This window comes from Nicotiana tomentosiformis, chromosome 6 (genome assembly GCF_000390325.3).
Source record: "Nicotiana tomentosiformis chromosome 6, ASM39032v3, whole genome shotgun sequence".
NCBI lineage: Eukaryota > Viridiplantae > Streptophyta > Magnoliopsida > Solanales > Solanaceae > Nicotiana > Nicotiana tomentosiformis.
In genome coordinates, this window is record NC_090817.1 from 18,114,762 (window position 1) to 18,126,546 (window position 11,785).

General features: G+C 35.3%; 1 protein-coding gene across 1 annotated transcript; it reads right to left on the bottom strand.

The window, feature by feature from the left end:
* Positions 1-11,135: 11,135 nt before the first annotated feature.
* On the bottom strand, positions 11,136-11,519 carry LOC138893634 (uncharacterized). The gene has a single exon (XM_070178278.1). It carries the CDS (start codon positions 11,517-11,519, stop codon positions 11,136-11,138), a length of 384 nt encoding a protein of 127 aa, XP_070034379.1.
* Positions 11,520-11,785: the final 266 nt, after the last annotated feature.

Sequence of the window (11,785 nt, forward strand, 5' to 3'; positions counted from 1 at the left end):
CAATACACATACCTTTTTGAAGTTATGCCGATATTCCAAAATTGCCTTCTTGCTTAAATTGACCTCCGTACTGTTCAAATCTGTCCAAATTAATTGTATAACTTCATTAAAAGTCATCGAAAATAATTTCGGATCATAATATGTCGACTTAAAAATTAATTCCAAAAAGTCAACAAAAGTAAAAAAAAAAAAAAAAAAATCCAACCCGAGACTCGCCTCTCGGAATCCAGCATTATTTTCATAAAATCTGATCACACATTCCGATACGAATTCAATCATACTAAAATTATCAAATTCTGATGTCAAATGGACCTTCAAATCTTAAATTTGTGGTTTATGAAGTTTCTACAATTTTTCCCAAATTTCCATCTCAAAGTACTAATTAAATGATAAAATCAGTGATATATTCATGTATATTAACCAAATCCGAGTTAGAATCACTTACTCCGATAAATTTCTTGAAAACCCCACGAACAATCGCCACAAACCGAGCTCCCTAGGTCCAAAATGTGAAATAATGCCCTAAATCCCGTTTATATAGTGCATCTCTGATCTCCCACTTCGCGGTCCGCGATATTTTGAGCGTGGCCGCGCCTCCCAGGTCCTGCGGTCGCGAAATATTGGTGCCGCCGCATTTTTGGTAGCTGCACTGCTATGCTTTAGTATTTTGGCCATAAGTTTCTCTACATATGTTCAAATGATGACTTATTTACATTTCTGAAATCTAGACACGAAGGGATACAACTTTCGTTTTTGAATCATCTCTAAATTCCTTGTAGATCAAAAGATATAAGCTTACGAAGTCGGACCAGCGTATTTGTAGAACTCCCTCGAGTGCGGCCGCGGACAGAATTTCACGGTCCGCACCCCCTCCTCTTAGGTCCGCATTTTTCTGCTGCGGTCCACACTCTTATGTGCGGTCCGCGCCCTTCCTTCGCCTCAGCACCCAAAAATGTTCGGTCCGCACCCCCAAAAATGCCAGAACAATATTAGAGTGCCGAAATGCACGGACTCACTCAAAACTCACCCCGAAACTCATCTGGAACTTCCCGGACACAAACCATATATGAATTTCAATCATAAAACACGCTACGGACCTGCTCGCACACTCAAAACACTGAAAAGAGGCCGTCTTGACCCAATATTGACCATGGCCAAATTCTCATATTTCTTAACTTTATTAATCTCTCAACCAATGATCCAAACCTACACCCGAGGCCCTAGGACCTCAACCAAACATACCAACAAATCCTAAAATACCATACGAATTTAGTCGAACCTTCGAATCCCTCAAAACAATATCAAAACACCAAATTACCCTCGGATTTAAGCGTAAGAATTTTTAAACTTATTAATTCCACAACCGATGCCGAAACCAACCAAACCCCGTTCGAATGATCTCAAATTTTGCACACACGTCACAAATGACACTACGAACGTACTCCAATTTCCAGAATTCCATTCCGACCCCGATATCAAATTTTCTACTACCGACCGGAAATCACCAAATTTCCAATTTCGCCAATTCATACCTAATTCTACCACGGACCTCCAAATTACATTCCGGAGGCGCTCCTAAGTCCAAAATCACCTAACGAAACTAATGGAATCATCAGAATTTCAATCCGAGGTCAAATGCTAATAAGTCAAACTTGGTCAACTCTTTCCATTTAAGCTTCAAAATGAGAATTTTTCTTTAAATTTAATTCTGAATCTTCCGAAAACCAAACTTGACCACACCCGCGGGATCATAATACTTATTATGAAGTTGCTCGAGACCTTAAGTCAGCGAACGGGACGTTAATTTTTAAAATGACAAGTCGGGTCGTTACACAACTCCTGTTAATTAATTTGGAAGAGTAAAAACAAAATAAAGTTAGCTATCAAGTACAAGTGCATTTTCCACAGATAACAAATCTCTATGATTACCATTTTCAGTAAATTTTATTCCATAATTAATCACAAAATCATTCCGTACACGCCCACAGTAATGCATATTTGGGTGGGTGGGGAAGGGGAGGCGGAAGGGGTGTTCTCCCAAAATCCAGCATACCATTAGAGTTTGCATATAGTTATCCCAATAGAAAGCCTGTCCATAGGTAGGCCAATCATCTCATAATACCAATACCCCCAACAATTGAGCAACTAAAAAACCAATTGCCACAGAAACGCCAGAAAAAGAAATAAATGATTCATTTAAAAGTGGGAGACTTATTTCACCAAGCGCACGCACACACAGAAACACACACACACAAATAAAACAACAAGGCAAAGTGTAAACTTCAGTAGGTGTTTACCCCTCCTTTTGGCCGGCAATAAAAGACTTCTTTAGTACGGTCACCCATGTGTACACCAGCATGTATTTGAAAAGTTTCGACAACAGTACCAAGAGTGAGATTCTGGACTTTGACCGTCATGAAAAATTCACCGTATCCTGTCAGCCAGTGCCGGCCCAGCTGCTTTGGGCCTCATAATTTTTGGGGCCCAAAATTTTCTAATAAGTTATATATTAATTTATTTTAAAAAGAATATTTAGTGCTTTAAATGAAAAAGTATAAATTTTCATAGTAAAAAAATAGAATTAAATTGTTGATCATAAATTGAGAAAAAATATCTTTTTGGGAATCACTCTCTAGACCATAAATTGTGAAATGATTCGATTATTAATTCATAAATCAAAAAAGGTTAAAACTTTAATACAGTCTCACAACGTGTATATCTCAAGAGAAATTAAATGGATTAGATAAAATTATTAATAACTTTGCATATGAAAAATTAGAAATACAAAATTTAAATGAAATTATATATGATTTTTTTCTTTTATATAAAATAATGGCCTCTCATTAATTTTTGCTTTAGGCCTCAATATTTATTGAGCTGCCCCTGCTGTCAGCCGACAGTTCACTTTCTCAATCTTCAAAAACTTGTACTTGAAGACCTGCAAGGAGAGTCGCTATATATCACTTGTAGCACAACCAACCTTTCTATGACAGTCTTATTTGTTTCGAATTTTTTTAATTGTTGTAGCGAAATGTTATTATAGAAAATATATATTATAACATGGTATGAAAATTGATTCCATAAAAAATGCAACTTTTATTATAAGTGATTGTTATATAGCGATGTTGTTATAAAGAGGTTTGTACGTACGTTACACTCTTTCTCATTATATTCCTGGATAGCAAGGTTAGCGAGTTCCTTGATTAGCTCAACATCTGGAGTTTGGGATATATTCTTGGGCGCCAAACTAGCTAGCATAATAGAACCAGGATAGGTATCAAGGTCAAAACCATGTCAAACAAGCTAACAGTGATGAAGCCAATAAAAACTGGAAGAAACATGAGAGATCATAATGGAATTGGACAAACCTATGTGAAATAACATAAAGTAACTTCAGCCACTCAAAACTAAAATACTCTTTTGAGTAGGCTCGGAGGTCACTGGATTAACATGTTATCCCACAGACATTATTAAATATATACATTCTTTTGAGAAGAAAATATATGCGAAATAAATCAAGCAAACTGAAATATAGCAAGACACAACCGTTTTTATACTGATTCGGTATCGGTGAGGTACTTACGTTCAGTTTCTCTTGGATCACAAGGTTCTCTTATATGTTCGATAAAAGGATTACAATGGTGATGATTTTGGTTCGTTTACCATCAAACAGTATTCATCGAATTATCCTTTTATTGTTATTGAATTATCCATTACTTATTTATATATTAAATTAAAGTTGTCCAACGGTGGCAGGACGGGATAAACGGGATAAAACATTAGGCACATCCCATCCCGCTAACAAACGGGATGGGACAGGATGAGACGGTTTCTCGGGCCATAAGTGGGTCATTTTTAAAAAAAATAAAATTATTTAAGCATTAAGTATGACAACGACTAATTTTTTGACAATGACTAAGTTTTTAATGTTTGCAACGACTAGTTTTTTGACTTATTTAGTAAACTTAAAACTTAATAAATTATAAGAAAATTAGCAAACTAAGTAAATAATAATAAAATATTAAAACAAAAGACTTGTAATGAAATATTTTAGTAATTATAATAGAGTTGTAATTTATTTAATATAATTTCAAGCCATTAAGTAACTAAGTAAGAGTGTAAGACAATTCATAAAAATATTCAAGGCTTATATCCTTTTATTTTATTAATAGAACTTTCAAATTTCACATACAAATATAATTCTTTTGAAGAGCACATAATCTACGCAGCCACCTTCTAGGAAAGGTTCTGTTTGAACTAGGCCTCTTAGTAGCCAATTATAAATTATCATACTAATATTTGTAAGCTCTTATATAGCTTCGTTGTAACTTATCTATAATTTCTCTCGGACATTATTCTGGAATTGACAATGTTGATTGATGTTCCATGAGTTCCATGTCGTCATCGCTCCCAGTGCTAAGATTAAGATAAGAAAATAAATTAATAACATCTTTTACAACCAATTCTTCTAGTGGGTATTTCATCTAATTCTTCTTCCTCATTTTCTTCATCCTCAATAAAAATATCATTGCCAAATTATCTTTGTAAAGTTTCATGATCTAGTTGTTCTCCGAAATTAATATTATAACATGCAGGGGTTAGGAAAATGAAGTTTTATCAACATGAGTCATTTCATCTATATGTTTTCTAATTCTAGGAGAAGGATTATGATTACTACTACTATCACCTTTACTACTTTTTTTTACTACTTTTTTTAAATATGCCAAATACATTTTTAGGTGCCATAATTTAAATACGAAATTAAATTTAAAAAGTCAACACAAAAAATAAACAGACAAATGAAATACGAAAATAGAACATGTAAAGTAAACACAAAAATTCAGCACTAAAATGATACGCAAAAATTATATATTAAAATTAGGAGATGGAATGAGTGCACCGTGATTAAATATTGAAACTTGAAGAAATTTCCCAAACAATTGCTCCAAATACTTGACGAATTAATTTGAAACTTGAAAGTTGCTCCACAAATTTTTCCAAATACTTGAAACTTAGTTGATCACTTTTCAAAAAACAAAATTAAAAAACATGCGGGACAGACGGGACAGGCGAGACGGGACGGGACGAAATGGGCATCCCGTCCCGTCCCGTCTACCGTTTAATATGGACCAATCCCGTTTAGAATGAAGTGGGTCGGGACGGGACGAGACGACCCGTCCCATTGGACAACCTTACTTTGACATCAATCAAAAAGAGCAAAAGAAACTATTTGCAGAAATAGTACGAAACTATGCATGCATAAAATTTGTACAACTAAGCAGTTATAGTGAGCATAGTCGATTAGTGCTCACCCCACACACAACTAAAAGAGATAGTTTTAAACTAGCACACAAAACAAAAGGCAAAACAAATTGTCTTAAGCATCTCCAAACATTCAGTTCCTTCCAAGGAAATATTTCAGGGTGTTGATCACTTTGGTGCAGAAACTTTCATAAGAGGCATCAATATCCTTGGTGACTTTGGTCAACTTCTCGGTGACATCTTGCATGGCCCTGATTCCTTGCCTCCTTGTGGCTTAAAGAGTGAGCATAAGCCTGGCCACGTCTGCCCCGGTTTCCTTGGTTACTTCTCTAATCTTGTCCACCTGCTCTTGCATAGAGGTTACTAATTCCTTGATCCCTATAATGTTGTGTTGCATCAGCATTAGCTGGTCTGTAGAAGAGGATTTGTTGGCTTCAGATTTGAGTCCATCATTACCCTAAGAAGGGATGACCTCTTGTTCTTTTTACCTCTTAAGCCAAGTCCCCTCAATCAAGGTATACCCCATCATGGCCAAGGCAGTTTTGTGATAAGTGCTGGAGATAGTCTTTGGAGCATAGAGAGATAGATCCACTTTCATGACTTTCAGAATGTGAGAGGCTAGTAAACCATATGGCAGGCTGCTCGCAGAGGAGGAAACATCCCTGATGCTTTTAAGCATGTATTGACACACCTAGGAAAACCAGTTTATATCTTTATCATTTACCAAACAATACAGAACAAAAATATCTCTGAGAGACAAAGTACTTAGAGAACCAGTACGGGGTAGCAGAGTGGTTGAAATAATATGGGCTAGAACACAATGCTCAAATTTCAAGTTCTTAGGGCCTATATCAGGGGGGTTTAAAACAAAACACTTTTGGCCTCATCAAAAGATACTTCAAAATTATCTGACTAGGAATGTTGCACAAAAATATTGTAACCAACAAACTTTGTAGCAAAGATTTTTTCAAACTGATAAGAGTCAAGGATAATACGAGTTCCCAAGACCATGGTTTCCATATCGTCTTTGTCATTCACAAAAAGGTTTGCATAAAACATGCGCACAGGTTCTTCATAGATAGTATCACCAACCGTTTCAAACAGAGAAACAAGTTTCTCATTTTCAAAAATAGACAGAACATCACAGTGAGAGTTTTGCATAGACTTTAAACTTACAGTGTGACCAAAAGCAATTGATTTTCCTTTGTAGTCCACAAACCTAGCCTTCTCCTCAGAACCGTAGAAAATTATCTTGTCTTCAGGGCCAAATTCCACATTTTCAGTTTTTTCCTTTTTCTAAGAGGATTGTTTGGGAATAGACCCTATTGGTCGTTTTACTGCCCTCCTTTGAGATATGAGAATATCTTCTTGAGATCCACTCGAATCTTCTTCAGTAAGTAAGTGATCTGTGCTTTCAGAGGATTCGATATCAACAGGATCATCTTTGGTTTTCTTGAATCGGTGGCTTCTTCTAGGAATAGATGAGGAGAGAGATGGTTTTGCTTTAGCCATGAGTGGAGGAAAATAGAGAGAAATAGGTTGGTTTCTGAGAGAATGGGAGATATAACCGAGGGAGAACGGTTAAAAAGACTCTAGAAAGGACGTCTCGATTTTCGAAGAGACGTATTAAAGGCAACTGAAAAGTTACTTTCTGCAAAACCAAGCCGTCAGTTCACAATTAATAAGTGAAGAGATTAATCAAGTACTAAAAGATTTTTTGGCAAAAAGATCAACATATATGGAAATAAAATAAAAGTAATTATAGAAGGCAATAAACACGGTTATAAAGGAATTGCACAAATACCAGTTTTATTTCGAAGGAAACAAAATCTTTCTTCAAGCAAACATTATGTAAATATATCCGCTAACTGATTTTCAGTATTAATAAACTCTAACACAATATCTCCTTTAGAAACATGATCAAGTATGAAATAATGTTTGATCTCAATATGCTTAGCCCTAGAATGATGCACAGAGTTTTTTGATAAATAAATTGCACTAGTATTGTCATACATAATAGGAACATAATTAAGACATAAATCATAGTCTAAAAATTGATGCATGATCCACAAAACTTGTGTGCAGCAGTTGCCTACTTCCAAATACTTTGCCTCTGTGGTGGATAGGGCCACACAACTTTGTTTCTTATTGTGCCATGATATAAGGAAATTTTTAAGTAATTGGCACGTTCCACTTGTGCTTTTTCTATCAAGTTTATCTCCTGCAAAATCTGCATCTAGAAAACCTTTGAGATCAAAATTTTCAAAACTTTCATACCATAAACCATAGTCGATTGTCCCTATCAAATATCTGACGATACGTTTAACAACAGTCAAATGAGACTCTTTAGGAGTTGACTGATATCTAGCACATTTACAAACGATGAACATAATATATGGTCGACTAGTTGTAAGATAGAGTAATGACCCGATCATACCTCAATACATTATTTTATCAACACTCTTACCGTTTTTGTATTCATCCAAAGTAGTCGATGGACTCATATGAGTTCCTATGGCCTTTGTATTGGACATACCAAACTTTTTTATGAGTTCCTTCGTGTACTTTGTTTGACTGATGAAGATTCCTTTCTGAACTTGCTTGATTTGAAGTCTAAGGAAGAAAGATAATTCTCCCATCATACTCATTTCAATTTCTCCTTTCATGATGTTAGAGAAATCCTTTCATAAAACAATACTAGTACTGCCAAAAATAATGCCATCTACATAAAATTGTACAATTAAGTTTCATAGTGAAGATCGTTTTATGAAAAGAGTAGTATCAATATTACCTTTGTCGAATTCGTGTTTAACCAAATATGAACTTAGCCTTTCATACCAGGCTCTAGGAGCTTGTTTTAGTCCATACAATGTTTTGGACAGTATATAAACATGATTAGGGAAGGATTTATTTACAAATCATGGAGGTTGCTTAACAAAAACTTCCTCAGAGATGAATCCATTCAAGAAGGCACTTTTAATATCCATCTAAAATAGTCTGAAACAATTATGATCATCATAAGCTAATAGAATGTGAATAGATTCTAACCTGGCAACAGAAGCGAAGGTTTCCTCATAACCAATTCTTTCTTGTTGTGAATAACCTTGTGCAACTAGTCTGGCTTTATTTCTCACAACTTGTCCAGATTCGTTCAGCTTATTTCTAAACACCCATTTTGTTCCAACAATGGATGCATTTGGTGGCTTATTAATGAGTTCTCATGCCTTATTTTTCTCAAACTGATCAGCTCCTCCTTCATTGCAGCTTTTGTCTCCAAGTGCTTCGTCCACCTTTTTTGGTTCAAATTGGGATATGAGAGAAATGGTTGATGTCTGCTTTAGAGATCTTCTAATTTTCATTCCTTCCTGAGAATTTCCAATGATATACTTATGAGGATATCCGGGTTCACTCTTCCACTCATTTGGGACAACTAACGTTGGCTCCTTTTCAACAGAGTTTGTTGAAGTAATTGAATTGGACTCCTAGTTTTCTGAAGGATGCATAGTCGAATGATCTTGCTGATCAATTATTTCTTCAGAAGCAATTTCACCTGTATCAATAGATTTTGGTACTATAGAAATTTTTTCATCTTCAGGAAGATGATCATTCTTCAAATAAGGGTTAGTATCCACAAAAATAACATGTATGGATTTTTCAATGGATAAAGTACATTTATTTAAAACTTTATACGCTCTGCTGGAGGGAGAGTATCCAATAAAAATACCTTCATCGCCTTTTGGATCAAATTTACCAAGATTGTCCTTTATGTTGTTGTGAATAAAGCACTTATAGTCAAAAGGATGGAAGTAACTGATGTTGGGTCTTTTTCCTCTCCATAGTTCATAAGGAGTCTTCTTGAGTATTGGCAGAATAAGGCATCTATTAATGATATGACATGTTGTACTTATGGCTTCTGCCCAGAAGTGGTGTGGAAGAGAGTTTTCTACAATCATAGTTCTTGTCATGTCTTATAGAGTTCTGTTTTTACTTTCTACCACTCCATTTTGTTGAGGCGATCTTGGGGAAGAGAAATTGTGTGAGATCCCTTGACCATTGCAGAAGTTCTCAAATGCTTTACTTTCAAATTCTACTCTGTGATCAGTTCTTATGGAAGAAATATAGTATCCTTTTTCACGCTGCACTTTCTTGCAAAAGACTTCAAAGTTTCTTAATGCTTCATCCTTGTGACTTAGAAAAATAACCCAGATGAATCTAGAAAAATCAAAAAGCATATTTTCTACCACCTATGCTAGCAGTTCTAGCAGGCCCAAAGAGATCCATATGCAAAAGTTGAAGAGGTTTTGAAGTAGAAACAATGTTTTTAACTTTAAAAGAAGATCTGGTTTGTTTTACTAGTTAGCATGCATCACAAATTTGATCTTTTGAAAAATCTAGTTTTGGAAGACTCATACAAGATCATTTTTAGAAAGTTTGTGAATAGTATGCATGCTAGCATGACCAAGTTTTCTATGCCATACCCAGGGATCATCAAGAATGGAAGCTAGATAGATTTGATTACAACACTATCTAAGTTACTGATAGTATAAAGATTTTTGTCCCTATTTCCAGAGAGAATAACTTTACCTGATTCATCTTCAATAAACCAGCCATGTTTTTGGAAACGCACGACGTAGTCATTATCACATAGTTGACTAATACTGAGAAGATTGCAACCAAGTTCATCAACCAGACACACTTCATCTACATCACATGTTGAGCTGAGAAGAACCTTTCCAACTCCAATTACATTTCCTTTTGATTTATCTCCAAATGTAACTGTTCCTCCGTCTAATTTGATGATAGTTTTGAATAATTGTTTGTCACCAGTCATATGTCTGGAACACACGCTGTCACGATACCATTTTCCTTTTTGATTCTTCTTGAGATATTTTTGCAAAACAAAATTACTTGTTTTTAGGTAGCCAAGCATGTTTGGGTCCTAAATGGTTAGTTTTTTAAGTGTTAGTTTGACTAGAGGATTTAGGTTGCCAGACCAATCTCCTATTTTTCTTGAACCTGCAACAGCTAGAAGTGTGACCAAGTTTTCCACAATAAAAACACGACGGATTATTATGATTTTCAGAGCTCATTTCTGCTCTGATTATGTTCCTTCATTGGTTAGTGTACTGACCATTTTTACCACAATAAGAACATGCATGAGAGTTTCTACTTCTAATCAAAGAATTATGATGAGCAGTCTGATATGATTTGACAGAACTATGACTAGTGGATTTTCGTAATCCATTAAGTTGAAGTTCATTAACTTTATCTTGAAGCATGTCACGTTCAATTTCACAAACTTCTAGCTTCAAGGCCCAATCTTTCTTTTCTCTTTAGATTTTCCTGAGCTCATTTAGAATACTTTCAATATCTGCAAGAGCAATATCAACAAATTCTTGAAGTTCATAACAGTTGGGACATATAGGAAAACGTACCTCACTGGTTCCCTCGTCTTCCATAAGACCAAGTTCACCTGAATCTTCTTCCTCATCTGTTCTGTTGTCTGCCATGAGCCCACGATTTTCTGAGTCCTTATTGATGTCTTCTTTTATGGCCATGAAACACATATTTACAATTTCTTCATGGTTAGATTCTTCTTCATCACTCCAAGCTCCAAAGGACTTCTTCTTTTGAAGGTTCCTGCTGAGCTTTTTCTTCAGTTCGGGACAATCATCTTGAATGTGTCCATGCTTTCCACATTCGTAGCATCTTCCATCATTCTTATCATTTTCATTATTTGTCCTTTCTTTTCTGAAGTTTGATTTTCCTCTTCTGCTATTTCTATTTTTCCTCATCATGCTTGTTACAACTTGAGAGAGCATGGCTGTGTTTTCATCTTATTCTCCTCCTTCCTCTTCTTCTTCATTTTTTGGTTAAGCTACAGTTGCTTTAAAGGAAATAGTTTTCTTCTTTTCTTGTTGAATTTTTTTGTCCAAGTGAGTTTTCTCACAGGCAATTAAATCATCTCTAAGTTCATCGTAGGACATTTTGTCAAGATCTTGACATTTCAGAGCGATGACCTTGGGCTGCCAAATTATGGGTAGATTTCTAAGAATTTTTCTAACTTGCTCTCCGCTCTTTATTGGTCTACCAAAAGAATTTAGATCTCCAAGGATTTTTCTGAACCTTGAGAACATTTTCTCTACTGATTCTCCATCCTTCATTTGAAATAGCTCATAGTTACGAACAAGAAGATTAATTCTTGTTTCCTTTACCTTGTCGGTTCCTTCATATGCGACCTCCAATGTATCCCACATTTCTTTAGCAGTTTCACAGTTTGAGATTTTTTTCATACTCTTCTCCACTGATAGTATTGTACAGTAGGTTTTTTGCTTTAGCATTCACAGTTATGACAACAAATTGTTCATCAGTATATTCATCTAAGTCGAGTGGATAAGTTGATACAATGACTTGACCATTCTCATCTTTATTTGGTAGAATTGGAAGATTCTCTTTTTTTATCACACGCCAAACTTTAATGCCATAAGACATAGTGTATGTCTCCATACAAACTTTCCAGTGA